General features: G+C 44.0%; 2 protein-coding genes across 2 annotated transcripts in view; both read right to left on the bottom strand.

Annotated features, from left to right (window-relative positions):
* Positions 1-8,959: 8,959 nt before the first annotated feature.
* Positions 8,960-11,087, bottom strand: LOC138945534 (uncharacterized). The gene has a single exon (XM_070316972.1). It carries the CDS (start codon positions 11,078-11,080, stop codon positions 10,166-10,168), a length of 915 nt encoding a protein of 304 aa, XP_070173073.1. The 5' UTR covers positions 11,081-11,087; the 3' UTR covers positions 8,960-10,165.
* Positions 11,088-11,155: 68 nt separating this feature from the next.
* Positions 11,156-20,868, bottom strand: part of LOC138945529 (uncharacterized) — a 354,832-nt gene continuing 345,119 nt past the window's right edge. Inside the window, exon 5 of the mRNA XM_070316968.1 lies at positions 11,156-11,670. Coding sequence (XP_070173069.1) covers positions 11,608-11,670 — 63 coding nt within the window. The 3' untranslated portion in view covers positions 11,156-11,607. The remainder of the gene's footprint in view (positions 11,671-20,868) is intronic.

Below are 20,868 nucleotides of genomic sequence, written 5' to 3'. Positions count from 1 at the left end.
ACGTAAAGCGCACTGTCATTACAACTGCTAGCTAACTGGCCAAGCAGGTCGCTGAACAGGCCTACGGAACACTGCACTGTGATGGCTGACAGCCAAACGACAAAGATGAAGAAAGCTCGGGGATCCATGGACAGATTTCGTAGAAAAAGATACCACTGTGTAGACGGTTCCATCAGAAAGCTTCTGGTACTAAAATCAGTCGATACAAACTTTCATAAAACAGTCAAACAGGTAAAAGTAGCGAGAGGTCGCGTCAGGGTGTCAATCCCGCTCACGAACACAACTATTCCGTGGGTACAGTTCTAGGCGCTCTGCAGTGATGCCGTGTGAGATGAAATTTTATACGGCCAGTAGATTGCAGCCATGTCGGCGCATATTTACCTTTCACGGCCTTATTCCAAGTCACACGGGTATGGTAGACAATTATTAACTGTGCCTAAGCAATTTTGCCAGGAAAGACCCTTTTGTCAATCGTGGGATCTTTTACGTGCACACCCAATGTAGTATACACGGGGGGTGGTTCGGACACCGAAGAGAATCTGCACACAAAGTTGACTCTGTGAAATAAATTTCCGCCGAACCTGGGATCGAACTCGCGCTGACAGCGGCCAACTGAATACAAATCCAGCGCGCTACCAACTGAGCTATATCCCCGCCCAACAGCAGAAGAAGGAGTTTTTTCGAAAGTGGCAACCGAGGATCGTGGGATGGGGTGCGCTTATGCCCGGCCTGCAATAGTTTTTGAATCGTGAAGGAGGACGTTGGATCAGGGACGGCATACATCTTATGTATGTATCCAAGGGCAGACACATAATATGAAGAGATTGTAGCTGGCTTGTACGACTTATTCGTGAGAAAAGAAATGAACAGTGCAATGGTGCCTACACCGGCACGGTTGGCCTAGTGGTAAGGCGTCCGCCCCGTGATCGGGAGGTCGTGGGTTCGAACCCCGGCCGGGTCATATCTAAGACTTAAAAATTGGCAATCTAGTGGCTGCTCCGCCTGGCGTCAATGGCATTATGGGGTTAGTGCTAGGACTGGTTGGTCCGGTGTCAGAATAATGTGACTGGGTGAGACATGAAGCCTGTGCTGCGACTTCTGTCTTGTGTGTGGCGCACGTTATATGTCAAAGCAGCACCGCCCTGGTATGGCCCTGATGTGGTCGGCTGGGCGTTAAAGCAAACAAACAAGCAAACAATGGTGCCTACGGGAATGGGAGGTGCTTTTGCTAGGCAATGCTTGTCAGCAAACTCTATAAATAAGGACCAGGCTCGACGGTATGACGTCTGAGTGGATGGGGCAAGTGACGATTTGAGAAGTAGGCTTAACGTGGAGGTTAAGGGTTCAAGCAGGACAGCAGAGGTACCTGCACTGGGTTGGAGTCTGCCCAAGGAGCTAATCGCTTGAACTTGTCCACTTGCAGGCTAGAATGTGGACAGCCTGGAAGACAAGGTTTAGTTGCAAACATGTGAGCACAAGCCTCTTTAACAATGTCATGATTGACCGGCACGGTGGCCTAGTGGTAAGGCGTCTGCCCAGTGATCGGGAGGTCGTGGGTTCGAACCCCGGCCGGGTCATACCTAAGACTTTAAAATTGGCAATCTAGTGGCTGCTCCGCCTGGCGTCTGGCATTATGGGGGGTTAGTGCTAGGACTGGTTGGTCCGGTGTCAGAATAATGTGACTGGGTGAGACATGAAGCCTGTGCTGCGACTTCTGTCTTGTGTGTGGCGCACGTTAAATGTCGAAGCAGCACCGCCCTGATATGGCCCTTCGTGGTCGGCTGGGCGTTAAGGCTAGGGTCTACCATGAAAAAATGAAAAAAGTGTTTACATTTCTTATTGCTATAACATCTAATTCTTTCACCAGATCTTTTTCAAATTTGGTGTGCATGTGAGTGAATCAATGTACAATCATGCAGTTTTAACTAAAAAGGTATATTGCTAGAAAACAAGATAGTAAAATTAATTAATGACGTCATACAAAAACATGACATGGAAATTGTTTGGGTTACAACTGACAAGATATTATAAAAAGTAATCCTCAGAAAAGCTTGATATTTGGCACAGACACTATTGTTAAGTAGATGTTTGATATGCACCTCCATCATAAGCAGATTTTTGTTTTGTGTGTTGCCTTTGCGCACATAAAAGTGAACACAAAATCATAATTTTGAAAATGTCAACATACATTAGCTATAGTTGAGTTTAGAGGTTCACAACATCAATCCCAATACAACTAATAAGTGTGCCAAATTTCCTTCAATTCTGACCAATAGTTTTGATAATATCTTGACAGTTGTGATTGAAGTGACGAAAAACACAGTTATGATTAAACGGCCGTCAAAGTATTATGAACTTTTAGTATGAATAATGGAAGTGAAAACATCAAAATGTCGTGCACAAGCTTGTTACTGTTAGTTGTGTTAGTACACATGAAATGCCATTCAATAAACTGATTTTTTCACTTACTCTATTCATGGGCCCCTGACAAATAATACTCCTCAGTACCGGCATACTGTTCTGCGTTATCCAGTGCACGCTGCTGTCGCTCTTGCTTGACTTTTTGAGTCCCCTGTACCTCTGCCCTCTGTATTCTGGCACCATCCAATTCCATAAAGCACACAGTGGTATAGAATCCAGGCTCCATTTTCAGTTGAACAAAAATGTCAGTTCTTTTTATTTCTCCACTGTTGAACACGATTGTCGCATCAGCGACTGCAAGTTCGATGCGGTCACGCCCACAAAATGTTGTCTTGGGGCACCGTTCCCAGATGAGGTGGTGAAATGACTCATTGGTGTTCTGGGTGCCACCATGAGCACATTTCTGGAGAAGTGAGTCATCAGTGAGTGTTACAAACACTGGTTTGATGGCATTCATGATGTAGGATGGGAGGGAATTTTTGTTTGGGTCGACTCCATTGTGCTTTTTTGTTGGGCACCAGTTACCGCAGTTGGTGTGTTGCCGGTTTCTGTGCTCCCATATTGCCAAGATTGCTTTCCTCATCTGTGGCACATTTCCTACATTGCCCCTAATGGCAGCACCGTAGTGGCCTTGAATGGTCAGAATGCCTGCTTTTTTCAGCCCTCCTCAGAGTGCCACCAATGCCTTTTTTCTGGAATGTGGTAGTTTTTAGTTCAGTCACTTTGTTCGTAAGTTGTCGTCCCATGCGCTTTTGAACATGTCCGCAGCATTCTAACTTGGCGATCTCCACCCCATCGTAAACAGGAGGGTCAGCAGTCTTGATGCGAGAGTATGACTTGCTGTCACCGTCTCCAAGGTAGTGAGTGTAGCGGAGTCCATGTTTTTCTTCAGACCGCCGAAATATGCGTTCTGCACCCTCTGGCTCCATGCTGCCAGCTGAACCAGTATGGTTTTTCTGACACTTGCCTTCAGCTGTGTGCTGTGCTTGCCACTGCTGAAAGTCAATTTCACTGAGACTATTTTTTTCCTTAGCACAAACATTACAATAATTTGCTAGCGTAACAGTATCAAGTACTTTTGAATTTTGTCCATTCACAGACAAAACAGTCACGACACCATTCTTACTTGAAAAACCTCTTCTCTGCCAGGTTCCATCAACAGAAACTATCACATCAGTTCCTTTGCTAGTTTTCACCTCTGCTACAGCCTGTGAACTGCATTCTGATGCAACTGTGCGTGTCGCCTTCAAACACTGCTTCTTGTGATTCTGCCAGCTTTTTTTGTGTGGTGGAGGTGGCATGTTCATGTTTCCCCAAAAACGTTTGGCTCCACAATGATTCTTGGCAAGACTTTAAAATTGGCAATCTAGTGGCTGCTCCGCCTGGCGTCTGGCATTATGGGGTTAGTGCTAGGACTGGTTGGTCCGGTGTCAGAATAATGTGACTGGGTGAGACATGAAGTCTGTGCTGCGACTTCTGTCTTGTGTGTGGCGCACGTTAAATGTCAAAGCAGCACCGCTCTGATATGGCCCTTCGTGGTCGGCTGGGCGTTAAGCAAACAAACAAAAAAACAATAAGAATTCCAACCTGTATTAATTACAAACATAGAAATAACTTTGGCACAAGGTATCGGCATCTTCTGCATTGAACAACGATTCACATAAACTGCAAAGTATAAGTGATGCACACAATAAGAACTTTCCCAGCATGTAATGCATAGAACAAATTAATACTGATTCATAAAAACTACCAAGTACAGCGATGCACACAATAAGAATGTAAACTTTTATCATTTACAAATAGAATAACTTGATGTGTATGGGCGACCATTTGACCACCTACAACCCAATTTTACAGTGTGGCCTTCGATCAAACATGCGGTGCGGCCTTCAACTGAATATACAATGCGCCCTCGACCAAATATACCATAGCATGCATTTTTACCAAAGGCCGTACTATATATTCAGTCGAAGGCTGCACCTTATATTTCGTCAAAGGCCTCAGAGTCTTTACAGTCCAATTCCTCTTTCCCAGCATGTAATGCATGGAACAAATTAATACTGATTGATAAAAACTACCAAGTATACAGCGATCAACACAAAGTGGAATTCCACAAATCGGAAAAACCGAAGCGAAGTTCACATACAAAGTTCGGACTGAACACTGACCAATGTTAAGTCATTATGTCCGATGGGTCTTTCTCAAGACCCTTTTACGCAGTAGTAGTTGCGCTGAGAAGGATAGCACGCTTTTCTGTACCTCTCTTCGTTTTAACTTTCTGAGCGTGTATTCAATCCAAACATATCATATCTATATGTTTTTGGAATCAGGAACCGACAAGGAATAAGATGAAAGTGTTTTTAAATTGATTTCGAAAATTTAATTTTGATAATAATTTTTATATATTTAATTTTCAGAGCTTGTTTTTAATCCAAATATAACATATTTATATGTTTTTGGAATCAGCAAATGATGGAGAATAAGATGAACGTAAATTTGGATAGTTTTATAAAAAATTTTGTTTTACAATTTTCAGATTTTTAATGACCAAAGTCATTAATTAAATTTTAAGCCACCAAGCTGAAATGCAATACCGAAGTCCGGGCTTCGTCGAAGATTACTTGACCAAAATTTCAACCAATTTGGTTGAAAAATGAGGGCGTGACAGTGCCGCCTCAACTTTCACGAAAAGCCGGATATGACGTCATCAAAGACATTTATGTCGAGACACCACTTATCACATATTTACACATATACACACACTTCCATCCCCATACCGCACAATCTAAGACTTAACACTGGTAGTAACAGTTCAAACATTTATTGAACTGGTATATACACATGTGTATCCACACATCAACAAACTCCCCTGACTGGGGTTCAAAATTCCACTAGCAACAAACTTGCTGCTGTACATTCCTCTTCAAGCACAAAACCCTGACCAGGGTAAAAATGTCTGTACATGTACAACCAAACATTTAGCTGTTCTGAATCACTATTCCTCTGACACAAATACAGAGGTTCGAAACAACACATCTTTCTGTTCTATCAGGTTATTACTTTTTGGCATAATCGGGCGCAGAGTGGGGAGATAGACATAACCACAGGCAGTAATTGACCACTTTTTTAAACACCTAATTTTGAAATGCACCCCCTCCGCTTCTCTGTATCCAAATGCCCTCATCTGTACCAGCAAATCAGCAGGCCCCTGGCTGACGTCTCAGCTCTGTTTTGCCCATTACGTACTATACTTGCAGAAGTAATCTGGTGGTGTACACCAACCAAATCACTCTGTTTAGCACGCCAACCCCTGGCTCTCACAGGGTGAGAAAGACTAGCAATGGATACAGGTCGGTAATGGTGCAGCCACAGGACCCTCCTCCACTGAACCAGACCACAACAACATGGCCTTTTGTAAGGGCTCAATCCTGGGAGGATCCTGCAGATATCGTTAAAGTTACTGAATAGTGTGTGCTTCCAAGCAGAATTACTTTCGCCTGTGGCCATGTCTATCTTGTGCCAACAAATTGCTAGCAATTTACCTTTTCCCCTCTTTTCTTCCTTTGGGACCAGGCGCCCCTGGTCGTCCAGGACAAAGGCCACTGTCTGCCTGTCCCTCGTGCCTGTCCATAAAGGCTTTGGCAAGGAGAATTGCCAGGTCGATGGATTTCCCCTCCACAATCTTTCTTCTGACATCAGGTGCCACTGATATAGAGAGGTGATCCATTCTATGACCCCTGTGTCCCCCCGCCCCACTCTCGAAAGAATCCTCTAAAAATCTTAGTCTCTCAAGTAATTCACGTGTACCTGGATCGGTTCACAATGCTCTGAATTTTTTGAAAGTCACCCAAATGATCGAGCACCTCTGTCTTCTCGGATTCAGTCACATCTGGCCGAATCAAAGATAAAACTCGATCATGTTAGTGAAAATCGATGGACAGAAACACCACCATGGACATTGCCAGATCCAGTTGTTCGACTCGATCTGACAAGGTTAAAGAAGTCAGAGACAAATGATTTGATTTTTAAACAGTGTTTTAGCCAGTTCTGTACCGAGTTTCCTTCCCATCAACGAATATACACTGATGGGTCCAAAGCTGAAAGTAAAGTGGCATCAGCTTCTGTCATAGGTCCTAATCTCGATAGGGCCTTTTCGGCCCGTCTTCCGGATGACAGTTCTGTATTTTCTGCAGAGTTGAAAGCTTTACAGCTAGCTCTGAAACAGGTATATCAGTCAAAAAAGAAAGACTTCCTGATTCTGTCGGATTCCCTATCGGCTCTTACCGCCGTGAAGAGAATTCAGCTAGATCACCCACTGTTGGTCGAAATCCAAGAGCTACATGCATCTCTGATTGAAGAAGGCAAAAGGATTGTGTTTGCATGGGTGCCATCCCATGTTGGAATTAGAGGCAACTCTGCAGCTGATCAAGCTGCTAAAGAAGCCAGAGAAAGACTCATCACTGACAAACACACAAAGCATTCAGATTTCAGAACTCGCACCAACATGTACATAAAGTACCTATGGCAGAGTGAATGGGACGAATGTGAAGAAAATAAACTTCATAAGATCGTTCCCCAGCTGTCGGACAGCCTACCCCAATGTCGCCTCAACAGGAAAGAAGAGACAGTTCTCTGTCGCTTACACATTGGGCACAGTCACATTACACATTCGTATCTGCTGAAAGGTGAAGATCCACCATACTGTTTTGGATGTGACGAACCATGGACATTAGAACATGTTCTCACAAAATGTGTAGACGTTCAAGAATTTCGAGACAAACACTACAATGCGGAAACACTGAAGGTTTTATTCCGGGATGTTCCCCCGGACAAGATTTTTAACTTTTTAAAAGAGATCAAGATTTTTTACAAGATTTAAAGTACCAGAAGTGAAAATTATTAATTTTTAGAACCTTCTTTTACAGTGATAGATTTGAATGTAAATAGTCTGAAACGTAGAACTTGCCATATGAAGGGAAAAGAAAATAACTGCATCGGTCTCGAATAGCAGCTAGCATCTGCTGAAGAGACATTAAACCCCAAAAACCAACCAACCAACCAACCTGGATCGGTTCTGCTCATGGGCGCTGAAGTGCGGACATCCGACGATGTTGACATCTGCAACACTCAGACTATAAATAGTTGAAATACCATGTTATAACCCCGTGTTGTTCTTCCTTCTTCCCTTTCTGTAGTGGAAAGGTACAGCTCTATATGCCCAAGCTTTAGCCCCACTAAATTATTTAAGGTTCTTGTCCAAGTATTTTTAGTGAAACTTTTTCCCCTAAAATCAACAATTAAAGAAATGTCTGAGTTTGATCTTTTACTTCTCAAACTTATTGTGGTTGCTTTTCCTTAATTATTTGTAATCACTGTAAAGTTCTTTCCTCAAATTCCTTAGTTCCCATTGAAATAATCAGTACAGCACTACATGGGAGGTAACTTGTGACACCCTATGATGAGCACTTTGTTATCCGGTGGTTACCTCCCTGCCGTTAATTTACCCTTACATGGCAAAATGAAACCAGCCCTGTTTTCAAAATGTTCTGTGTTGTCCCAAAATTGTCTGTGTTGTACTTCTCTTATACTTGTTATCGTGACCAGACAAATTACAACATTCCCCTGACCTAAAATTGAAACTGCTACTAGTCTATCACCAACTTCCCCCCCTTTTCTTGCTGCAACTATTATGTGCGGCTGCTGCTCGATCAGTGTGCGGAAGCGTCAGCTCCCGGAATATATCATCCCCTTTCAATACGCTGACATAATTTTGCTACCAACTGAGATTAGAGTCCATATGATGAAGTGGCCGTCAAAAGTATTGCCTACCTTGAACACTTACCACACCCAGGCAGGAAAATGGATCACGGCGGCGTGGGCACTAGTGACTAGTCCCGTTTTCCTTTGTCTTTCCCTCGACTCGTCAGACACTACCGAAAACTTCGTTCTCCTCGTCGAATCGATGTAAAAAATCGAATGCATTTACCGCTCTTTTAAATTGAAACTGCTAAGACTACTGTTGTTGGTCGAGCAAAAGCAAGGTGACTGGTATAGCTAGACAAATTGACGAAAACTGGAGCTAGAAAAATTGTGCAACAAGTTCGGTGCTGGTGTAAACATCCGGGGTGTTTTGCTTCCAGACCAAGCTGTCTGAGAATAACCCAAATAGTTCGCATCTATACTAGACCAAATGCTGACACAGTAGCATGCTGAATAGGAATAACCAATTCAGAATACAGGAGTAGATCGTTCGCCCGACATAACAACATTTAAGATTGAGGCTTAAATGTCTTTATAAAAAAAATGAAAAAAACGTATGGGGATATCATACCCAGGATCTCTCATGTCAAATTTCATAAAGATCGGTCCAGTAGTTTGGTCTGAATCGCTCTACACGCACGCACGCACACACACACACACACACACACACACACATACACCACGACCCTCGTCTCGATTCCCCCCTCTGTGTTAAAACATTTAGTCATAACTTGACTAAATGTAAAAAACTGTGCCTTACTAAACTTTCATGCTTGTGTGAGACATTCCAGGTGAAAAAGAATAGGTGGGAGCCCTGTAGCAGAAATAACAGGCACGCAAAACTGTCTACATTTTTTTGGACCACCCTGTATATTACAAAAAAATATATACATATATGTAATGAACAGGAACAAACACACTAAAAAAATACCACCTTTATAGTAGAAATATTCCACAGTGGCAACCAAAATGTGACTAGCCACGACGATTCCAGTGCTAAGGTCATTTTTGGACAAAATAGGGTTTTAATATTTTTGAATTCTGCATTCATTTCTGTTTATTTTGATATGAGAATGAACAGTGTGGGTTAATTAGAATAGGAGTTACAGGCATTTCAAGTGGGTTACTGAAGCAGCGGCCTTTTTGAGAAAACGGTCTCGGAAGATTTACCCTCTTCATGTCATTAAACACCTTAGCAACCGTATTTCAAACTGCCTGAAACATCATGATATTGTACACAGACCATCTGTGACCCATTACAAATACTTATTTTTAACCTAAAAGGTCATTCCAATTTTTAAAAAAAATTTTAAGGCTACACTTCATGAGTCGGACAGTATTTTTGTATGGAGGTACAATTTTCAGTGGTGACTATTACTTTCTGCTTGGTTATATTATGTAATTTAATTCCAAGTTCTGACATAATACCATGTAAATGATGTTTAATTTGACAATGAGAACAAAAATTTTAAGCTTTTATTAACCCCTTGACTGCCACTAACGTACACTGTACGTACGTTCCACAAAACACATCGCCAGCCACCAGCAACGTACGCCGTACGGAATTGTTGCAACACTTCAGTGTACTTCCAGTTCAAGGGAAGCAATAGTAGAAATTATGCTATAGTCCAGAAGAAAGGATAATAATTTAAATAAAAACAAAGAACGGAAGAAAGAAACATCAGTTGTTACTGCTCGGTCACTAAATGATTGATTGGCTGCAAAATCATACTGTACATACCATACATTTAATCAAACCTTGACTGTAAATGACACACAAAACAGTCAAAACATGTTTAAAAAAACAAACAAAAAGGGTGTTTCCTACCTCCCGCAGCCAAGATTCACATTATATCCAAGGTCCTTTGATCAAGAAGAATGTACGCTCCCAAAGTGTCATGATACTGATTTCAGAAATATTCCACAAAAACAGTTTCTACAGTTAGCACACAGAACTGTTCCCTGCATGTCCTGCCAAGCAGCTTCACAGAGGCTTCGGGCACACAAGATCCCTCTTGTGAGCAGCCACAAACTCCCGAATGTGGTCATGGAGGTACACCTGTCGTGCTCTTGGTAGCCCAGGAGGGAGAATCTGCTGAGGCATAGGAGGCAGTCGCTCCACTTCATGTTGCACAGCCATCTGAAACTTCTTCTCTTGATCAGCCAGCGTTGTCCTGTAGAAGCAGGCTCCAGGATCCTGGCTGGTAAACCGGAAGTGGCCGATGGCTTTGATGCCTTGTAGTGTCTTGTAGGCTGGTGCCAAGAATGCTTGCCAGTCATAAGTTGGCACAAGTACGGTGCCGTCCTCCAGTCCAACTAGCTGGGCTCTGTTGGATTTGGCCTCTGCAGTGCTCATGGTGACGGCTTTGGCGATGTCTTCAAGACAGGACACATGTTCCCTCCGGTAGGTTTTCTTGAACATGCCGAAGTACTGGTCTGGCGCGAACTTAGTGTGCCCTGGAGGCATGAAGTTGAGGGTGACCTCACTGTGCAGACCCTGCTGGATACGCCAGGCAAAGTAAAACAACACCCAGCGGTTCTTGTTTTGGCCTGCACAGTTGTCACAGTGGAGATCTGCTGACGTTTCCCCCAAGCCAAATGTTGCAAAGAAATGGTGGAGGTAGCTTATAACAGCATTGCTGCCCTTTCCAGCGCTGATTCCTTCGTCAATGAGATAATTTATCTGCTGCTTGACACCCTCACAGTGAACACCGAACACCCCACACTTCCTTGGCGTCAAGAAATACAGGGGACCAGGTTGGGCAGCCATGTTCGGGTAATGCACCTGTTGTGCAAAGTCAAAGCTGTAGTGCATGTGCACTGGGCGGCTGTTGGGTGGGGTCGTCTCCAGCTGACTCAGGTTGTTCTCCCCAGCCACCATCTGCGCCTGATCCCTCATCCGCTTATAGAGGGCACGCTCCTCGTCAACCTGCAAAATCAAAAGCATAGTTGTAAAAATTAAAAATCCCAATAATAATAATAATAATAATAATAACGGGCATTTATAAAGCGCCTTATCAGAAGTTCAAAGCGCGTGACAACAATACATGTATACAAAAATCATACAATCACTGTCAGATTCAAACAACACATCATGCACATCTCACATCCCCAGACTCTATACTAAGGAACTATCCGTAGTGTTGTTGGAACAAGTGAGTTTTCAAATTGGACTTAAAAGATGAAATGGATGGAGAGTGACGTAATTGAAAGGGGAGTGAATTCCATAACTGAGGTCCATAATACGAAAACGTGCGGAAGCCATGAGCCTTGCGTTTAAAGCGACCTTGACAGAGAAGTCGAGCATCATCAGAAGAACGAAGGGTGCGAGAGGGAGTGTAGAGAGAGACCAGTTCAGAAAGATAGGCAGGTGCCGATTCAGAGATGATATTGTAGCAGAAGCAGGCAGCTTTATACCTAATACGTTCAGATACAGGAAGCCAGTGAAGTTCTTTCATGAGAGGAGTGCAGGGTTGTCGATGCTGTGCTCTGAAAATGAGACGTGCAGCAGAGTGTTGTACTTTTTGCAAGGGTTGGAGAGTGGAGTCAGGGCAGCCTATGAGAAGGGAGTTGCAGTAATCTAATCTGGACAGAATGCAGGATGTAACGAGAGTTTTAGTGGCATCAACAGTGAGAAATTTTCTTTTGGAACCTATTCTTCTGATCTCAAAGTAACATGTCTGACAGACTTTTTTATGTGTTGTTTCATTGAGAGGTGGGAGTCCATGATGAACCCAAGATTCCTAGCACTATCAGAGAGAGAAATGTCACTAGAACCTACTGTGATGGAGGCTGGAAGGGAAGTGGTCGAAGAGGAAGCTCCAGAGAAAAGAAGAAATTCAGTCTTGTCATCATTTAACTTGAGCATATTGTTTGTCATCCATGATTTAATATCTGAAGTGCAGTTTTGGAGAGTGTGCGTCACCGCTTGGATTTCTGTAGGCTTGCATGCTTGTTGGAGTTGTGTGTCGTCTGCAAAGAGGTAGTGATTGACTGCGTGTTGCTTGATGACGGCAGAGAGAGGAGTGGTGTATAGTACAAATAAAACTGGGCCTAGAACTCATCTTCAATGAGTGGCAGTTGTAGACAGGTTTGACAGTACTGTGTTGTATGTTTGATCTAAAAAGTGTGTTGAAGAGTTAAAAACATCCGCGAATTAAGACTCCCAAGACTTTTTATTTAAATTTACTCTTTCCCAGTAGAATCCCGATTTTTTTCAGATTTTGGAGGGTCCTAATTAGGAGGTATCATGTCCATAGCTCAATTGGTAGGACGCTGGCCTGTGAATGCAATTACGTCCAGGTTCCAGCCCTAGTCGGGACGGAGTATGGTGCCAAAATATTCTGTGCGACATTTGCCGGGCTCTGAATTGCTGTAGAAAGGAAAAAGCGTATTATAAATGCTCAATTTTCTTTTTAGTCTCGGTGAATACGAATATCAAAAGAATACCTGTGAAAGGTGCCGTTGCTGCTCCTGAAGTAGTGCATTCTTCTATGCATTCGTCATGTTGGCACTCCTGAAGATCTTGTTGTTGTTGCTTTGACATTTCCAGCAAAGATATGTCATAGGCTTTGCGACAACAACGAATGGACAAAGCTCAAGCCATAGCTGCTTGAATGACGACTTGCAGATGACTCGTCGACCTGAAAGTCAAAAAAAAAAAAAAAGAACAATAACAAAAACAGTGTTGGGTCACAATGGTGCAGGGGAGGGAGGAGATGGAACAAACACTTCTTGTTCTTAACCCGACACACCTGCAAAAAAACAATTTACAACGACCAAAATCAACAAATCCAATGGGTGGCCATTGCTGACAGGTGCAACTGTGAGAATAAAAATTAATGCACAGCCACAGGACTAATAATCATTCACCACTGAATAAATAAAAATAAAAATTATAACAACTCATCTAACCTGTTGCTCGTGCGTAATCCTCATAAAGTCGATAAACCCGATGCTTGGTGTAGGCAGATGGCAAGATAGTGATATCATCCCTCTTGAAGCCAGGGACACGGCCGGGCAGACGGAGTCCATGGTCGTGTGCAAAATTCTTGATGAATCGCACTGTATGGCCGGTGTCTTCAAAAGTGAAGGCTTTGGTATTATTCTTTCTTCCTCCAGCTTTTCTCTGCATCGGTACCAAACCATTTGCTTGAAAATGCTGTGACAGCTTGGTTAGCTTGTCCATGCTGATCCTAAAACAAAAAGCACATAATTATTGTATGTATGTAATTTTTTCATTGATATTTATAAAACATTCTGTTGGGCAAACAGGAGAGATAAAAATAATGCCTATCTTAACGCACACCATGGTCATACGTGCACCCAATCATGCTCATGAATGCGTTAAAGGACTTGATGTGAATTAACTTTGTTCAATGATTGATAAGCGCATGGACACATGAATTTGATCGCTCATAAGTGTTAAATGTTTAAAATAAAATCAAGAAGAAAAGTATTTAAAATTACTTACATCAAAAGGTAAAGAAGGGCATCTCTGCACACTGGGTGGGTGTTGAAAACGTAACTGCTCCGCACTCTCTGTCTGTCAGTCTGCTCCTTTCTTTTGCTGCTCGTTGTTTTAGGACCTTGTCTCATGCATGAACTGAGGATCCCCAGAATCAGCCAGTCTTTAGCGTCTGAGAAAAAAAGGATGAAAAAAATTAAAATATTGACTGTAGACATTATTATTTAACTAAAAATTATTATAAAAAAAAACAATAAAAAAAAACTAACAAACAACAAAAAAACAATGTGTTGGTAACAGCCTCAGTGTCTGAGTGTACATACACTGTCTTGTGTGGTTGTGTCAGTGTCAGTGTGTGACTGAATGCATTGTCACAGCAGTATGTGTTTGTGTAAACATAATATAAATCTAGTAGACTATAAGTAAGACTCACCTCTACTCATGTCTTGAATGGAGAGCTGCAAAGCCACAATTTCCTCTGGATCGAACTGCGTTAGGCAGCCCTGACGTGGGTCCCCCTCTTTTGCTTGAACTCTGATTTGTTTGCAGCCTTGTCCATTTTTCTTGCAACATCTTGTCCTTGCATTTTGAAGCATTCCTCCATCATCAACAGCATGCACATCTTGTTCCATATGCACCTCCTCACATTCAACTTCAACATTGACGAGCGGAGTGTCGTCTTCGTCGTCAGTGTCATTGCTGTCGGGAAAATCTTCGGTTTCTGTAGCTTCCTCGTCACTTTCGCCTGAAGCTGTCTCGTGCGCATTTTCGTTTGAATCTTTGCTCAGAAAATCCTCTAGCATGCTGCTCAGCTCTCTTTGGTCGCTTGAATCGAGGGATACATTGCTGCATGTTGAAAGTAACTTCGCAAGTCGCTCGTTGTTCTCAGCCATTGCTTTCAGTTTCGACAAGACGGAAGTCGGCAGTTACTTCCCCTGACAGATGTTCAGCGAGCAGTGGAAAAGTACCGTTGCTACCATGTGACCTTATTCTGTGTTCTGATTGGTCATTACTTAAATTTTGTTGACGTCATTTCTTCTACATTTCTAAAAATAGCCGACCTTTTGTCCCATTGATAGCCAAAGAGCGGGAAAGAAGAAAGAGCGACTTTTCTAGTGGTATATAACATGAAGGGGTTCTGCAAGGGTTTAGGTGTGTTCATTGCGACTAAAATGAGGCAATTAACGCTAATTCCAGGGAGCTTTTGAAACAATACACAACACAAAAGTCTTTATTTTACCATCAAATATCATTTTTCAAAATGTTTCCTTTACTGGCATGATAGTTTGAACCATGTAGAATCTGTTTTTACCAAAAAGTGAAAATCACCCAGATTGACCCTCCCGACCCTTTCTCAGCCTTAGCGCAAGAGAGGGCGGGGCGACTTAGCACTGAAATTGCCGCGGCTGGTCACAAATTTGGAATATAGCTATCCGTAACACTGCTGTTGCCGAGTCTTTCGAATTGTACCAACGACATCTAAAGAAAGGACTAGCAGAGTCTGCCTCCTGACCCCGAGAGGATGTTGGAGAGTCGTTTGCGGCAGCATGCACGATGACGCGCCTGCTTCACAAAGCACAGTCCAAGTTGAACCAGTTGAAAGGTGCAGTCATGAGGAATTGTGAGGGATCCCCGTGAAACAGTCACAATAAAGTCCTTCACCTCACTTGTCACAACTGGTTCTTCCTCATCAAATGTCAAGTCACATTTGCTCCCCAGCACGAAATGCACCCCTCTATCACATCTGCATCCTCCGAGCAGATGTGTTTCTGGGGCTCAGACTGGAGCTCAATGGACTGGAGGTAGGATGCAGCGTACCGGGCGAGGCGCTTCTTGCATGCTGCAAACACATCACCGGCCGTCATGAAGGCATTTGATCCAGTTGACGCCCTGTATACAGAGAATTCTCCCTCTAAACGGTCACTTTGTAGTTCACGCAGCACAACATAGTCAAAGCCCGCTGATGAAAGGAGGTAGTTGCAGACTGCTTTCAGTCCCTGCATGGTCTGCACTAGTGCCTTCTTGGTATCATGGGTGAGGCACTGGATACGAGACGAGACGAACCATGCCCTGAATCAGCTTCCTGGAAGATGTCAATGAAAGTGTCCAGACTCGAGGAACTGGATTCTTGTACGGCACGATGGGGATCCTTCAGGCGTTTATCCAGTCCTTTCTTTGACACGTTGACAGTGTTCCACCAGTTCAGGACAGTCTCTATCACTGATGCAGTCTCAATGCAGCCTTTCATCTTCAGCGCACCAACCACTTTCTCATTGAAGACTCTAAGAACATGTTGAACGTCATTCTGCAGTTGGAGTTTGGATGGAATGACACAGGTTTGGGTCAAAGGGGTAGTCTTCAGGATGCCGCCTTTCTCATCTTCATACAGCTGCTTGACATCAGAGAAAGAAGCAACTGACTGGCCATTGAGACGGATTTTCTGTGTCTTCTCAGTGATCCAGTTGTTCCGGATGCATTTTAACAGATGAACTGTATCAAAGAGGAGAAACCAAGGACGCCCGTAGTCGAGTGGATGTGTGACTGTGGCATTGTTCTCGTCTGGCCTGTCAAAGAGCTTGCAAAAGTGTTGGTTCACCTTATGATTGTCAGTGATGGAGCCTATGACACGTCCCCCAGATCTCTCTACAACAGCGGCTGCTTCCTTTACTGCCTGGAACTGGAACTGGGCTGTCAACTTGTGCACTGGGGTCACTGACACCATCACACTGGGACCGCTTCTCAAAGACTTCATCATGATGCACATCATGGAAGTTGCACGGCACTCTTCATTGTTCTTGGCCATGCCACTGAGAATCCCACCAGCAAACGCTACAGTTGGACGGATTTTGACCTCGTCGATCAACAAGAACACATTCTTCTGCTGAGGGAGTAAAGCATTGAATGTGTTTCGCAAAACTGCATCCTTGTTGACTGAAGACACAACATCCTGAAGCTTGCGCTTGCTTGGTAGCACCAGAAACTCCCTCAGCTGTTCATAGCTACAACGAGGAAAGCTTTCAATGGCAAAGCAAATGTCACTAGGAGTGAACTGTTTGTGGGCTAACAACTCCAACTGGTGTGTCAAGAACTCCAACTTCTTTACCTTGTGATCCACGGAACAGTCTGCTGCAGCTTTCAGATCAATAACCACCTTCTTCACAACTTCTTCCAGCGGAATATCACTGTTGACAGCACAATGAACCGCATCAAAGAACTGTGACTTGGAGTTGAGGCCATTGTTGGGTCTTAGGATTGCACCTAGTGGAACTCGGATGCCATCTCTGAAAACACTGAGAGTTAGGGGGGAACACAACGTCTTCTTATTTTCAACAACAACTGAAAAACTGCATTGGCTATAGTCATCTGACATGAGAAGACACACAAGTCGTTTATCTGAACGTGAAACCAAAACATTGTTATACTTCTTCTGTAGGTCTTTGACAGGATCAAAACTCTCAAACGAAGTGATCTTGTCCCTTGCAAAAAAGAGCTTGGTCAGACGATCTTCATCTTTCACAGGGTGAGATGAAGGCTGAGGTGTAGGCAGACATGACTTGGGAACGTCAAACACACTTGGAGGAATGGCAGGTCGAGTGGAACCACCAGGAATCTTGATCATAGGAGGGTCATCCCAATGCCTCTCACAAATGAAACAGTTCTCTCGAGTGGGGATAAAATTCACACGTGGAGGTAGCGCATCCAACCACTTCTGCTTCTCACACTCGTCCTTTGGTAGTCGAAACACACGACACTTGTTATTCTCATCGTAATTGCCCTTGCAGTTCACAACACTACACTTTTTCACCATTTTAAAGACGAAGAAACAGCACTTCAACTTGAAACAACGAAAACAAAACAGTGCGATCGTCCATTCAAAAAGTAGCGCGGTAGACGAACCACGGCTTCCTGTATTAACTAATGCGCAAACAAAATAGTGCCAACTTTGTATGATCCAAAACAACTGAATAGATTCAGTGACGCACAATATAATATAACAGTTGTCGATAAGATCATAGAATATAAGAGATAGATGCAACTGAAAGGTGTTTATACCAAAAAATATTGCACATTTTAGCATTTTCGTCTGCTGAGTTGTTCTTCCGCCACACCAAAACAAAACTATTATGGGATGGCTGAGCGATCGCCAATCGCGTGGCTTACAACACAGGCACAGCGCTGGCTGCACTCGCCCCCGCTAGCGGGTTAGGAGGCAGACTCTGCTAGTCCTTTCTTTAGATGTCGTTGAATTGTACATAAAAAAATTTGATAGGAACTGTTCAGATGGTCATTTTTGACCTCTCCTCTTCCAGCTCCTTGAGGACAAACCTGAAGGCCTGGGTGGCAGAAGTTGGTGCAGCCGCCCCCGACATAAAGGTGTCAAACACCAACAGTGTTGACAAAAGCTGCTTTGGATAGCAAATGTCAAAGCAGTAGTAGGAGCCCAAAAGCGTCAGGAGCATCCGGAATCCTTTGGGGTCCTGAACCTCTGTGTATACACCATCGCCAACGATGTACACACCTGCAGGCTCATCTCCTTGGTAGAAAATACGGATCCTAGGAACCGGCACCGGCACGGTTGGCCTAGTGGTAAGGCGTCCGCCCCGTGATCGGGAGGTCGTGGGTTCGAACCCCGGCCGGGTCATACCTAAGACTTTAAAATTGGCAATCTAGTGGCTGCTCCGCCTGGCGTCTGGCATTATGGGGTTAGTGCTAGGACTGGTTGGTCCGGTGTCAGAATAATGTGACTGGGTGAGACATGAAGCCTGTGCTGCGACTTCTGAGTGTCTTGTGTGTGGCGCACGTTAAATGTCAAAGCAGCACCGCCCTGATATGGCCCTTCGTGGTCGGCTGGGCGTTAAGCAAACAAACAAACCAAAGTTGTCAAATATATTAAAGATGAATCCTGAATTTCGTTGTGGACTTTTTATCTGGTTTGGGGTCAGCGAGAGCACCTTTTGACTTCGGCTCAAATACATGTAGTAATATCATTTGTGAATCTTCATAGCCTGTGGGCTCCCATGGGGTCGCCTTCACGCGGCGGGAGTGTTTCCACCAAGCTACCCCACCCCTTTACTTCTCTTCTTTTATCTTATTTCTGCCTTACCTGTCCTTTCACCTATATTTCCTTCCAAAAAACTCTCCCTACTATTCCCTGCAGTTTTCTGATTCCTTTCTTGTCTTATTTCTACCTGACTGGATCCGTCACCTTTATTTCACTTCCCAAAAGTCTTCTTTTCCACATCCTTATTTCTCTGTGGTCTTCTTAAGACCCAGCGTGTTTGCCGTGCGCTGCGACCTGTACCGGTTTGGGCTGGTGACCTGATGATTGAGGGGTTTACTTAGTTGCGACTTTGTAGCGCCAACACATCATTTTGGCCCAGTCTTTATCTAAGACAGGAGGTTGAAGAAGGCTTACCCGTTTCAATCAATCGGCTGGTCAAGTCTGGGTATATGTCTTGAGCATATTGCATCGGACCTTTGGCTAAAGGAGCAAGCGGCGGTAGGAGGGGGCGGCGGTAGTCGGGACAAACACTATGCCAAGTTGTTACCTAATCCGTTTCCGCTTGGAAAGAGTTGACGAACATTATGCCAAGTTGTTACCTAACCCGTTTCCGCTTGGAAAGAGTTAAATCTCCTATTACAGATTGATACCATATGTTTCCTCTTATCGCTGTGTATATCCATCTGTATCCTTGGCGCTCTGGAGTTGGATAACCGCTCCACCTAAGCGTCCCCTTGTTGGGCTCCGTGGTGGGTGGGGATCAGATGCGACGAAGATAAAGGCCTCAAACATGGCCACCTCTTCTTTTTCTTCTTTTTTTTCAAACACCCAAAACAGAAACAAACGAAGATACTGCGTTGACTCTGACTCTGACGATGAAGTCCGAGTCAGAGCAACAAAGAACAACATCAGCGAGGCCTGGCCCCGTTTCATTGTTGTTGAGACAGCAGATGAGGCACAGCCCATCTCCAAACTTTCGCCTTTTGCGATACAGAAGGTTATTGCAGGAGTATCATCAACGATTGACAACATTAAGAGGCTTCGAAATGGTTCTCTACTGATTGAATGCCCTTCAAAAAAGGCATCAGATGGTCTTCTCCGTCTGAATGGTCAGAAATTTGTTGATAGACCGGTCAAGGTCAGTCCTCACAGAGGCCTGAACACCAGCAAAGGAGTCATCCGATGCCGAGAGCTGGAGGGCCTCAGTGAGGCTGAAATAAAAGAAGGTCTAAAGGATCAAGGTGTCATTGATGTGTACCGGGTGTTGATCAGGAAGGGCGATATCAGAGTACCCACCAACACCCTTTTCGTCACTTTTTGTACACCAACCATCCCTGAGAAAATAAAAGTGGGATTTGTTCAAATAAGAGTGACTTTGTATATTCCATCACCAATGAGATGTTTCCAATGCCAAAGATTTGGACATTCAAAGGCTGGATGTAAACAGAAGGCAGTGTGCGAGAGGTGTGGCGGAGATCCTCACGAAGGTCCCTGCACATCACCACCCACCTGCACAAACTGTAAGGGAAACCATTCCCCGTCCTCCAGAGAATGTCCAAAATACAAGTTTGAACAGGCCATTCAAAAAACAAAAACGGAGAAAAAGATGTCTTTCTCAGACGCCAGGAAGGAGGTTGAAAAAACTAATGTTTTTTCCTTCCAGAAAAGTTTTGCGGCAGCAGTCAGTCAAAGACCTGCAACAAAGTCAACACACACCCAGACCAGTATTTCATATAGGTCTGTGGGTGTCCAGGCAGGCCCGTCCATGTTGAAAAGGACAGAGCCCACAAGAAACAAAAGTATTTGTACACAGACAGATGAAAGCACAGGTGGGGCTATCCCCACTGGAGACTCTATGGGGTCTCCTGGTGAGGTTTGCTTCACCGCCCCAATTGAGGACCCTATGGGGTCTCCTGGTGAGGTTCGCTTCACCACCCCAACCCAGAAGCCCGTTCACAGGGCAACTCACAGGAAGGGGGCCGTCGAGGTAGTGGAGGTAGTGGACCTTACTCAATCCACACCACGAACACCTCCGGACAAGGGAAAAGTTACTCTGCCCCAAAGATCGCCTCGCACCCCAAAAATGGAGAAAAATCCCATCACACTATACAATCATTTTGGGAGTTTATCCGACGAAGAGCGTATGGAGGCAGAAACTTCTTAAAACTAAACAAACATAGCCAATTTTATTCAATGGAATTGTAGAGGGGTCCAAGCT

Source organism: Littorina saxatilis, linkage group LG13, assembly GCF_037325665.1.
Source record: "Littorina saxatilis isolate snail1 linkage group LG13, US_GU_Lsax_2.0, whole genome shotgun sequence".
NCBI classification, from domain to species: domain Eukaryota; kingdom Metazoa; phylum Mollusca; class Gastropoda; order Littorinimorpha; family Littorinidae; genus Littorina; species Littorina saxatilis.
The sequence above is the reverse complement of the archived record's forward strand: the minus strand, read 5'-3'. Positions and strand labels throughout refer to the sequence as shown.

Bases quoted from the DNA above. Each gene is read 5' to 3' on its own strand.
- LOC138945534 (XM_070316972.1), bottom strand. From the start codon at position 11,080: ATGAGGGATCAGGCGCAGATGGTGGCTGGGGAGAACAACCTGAGTCAG.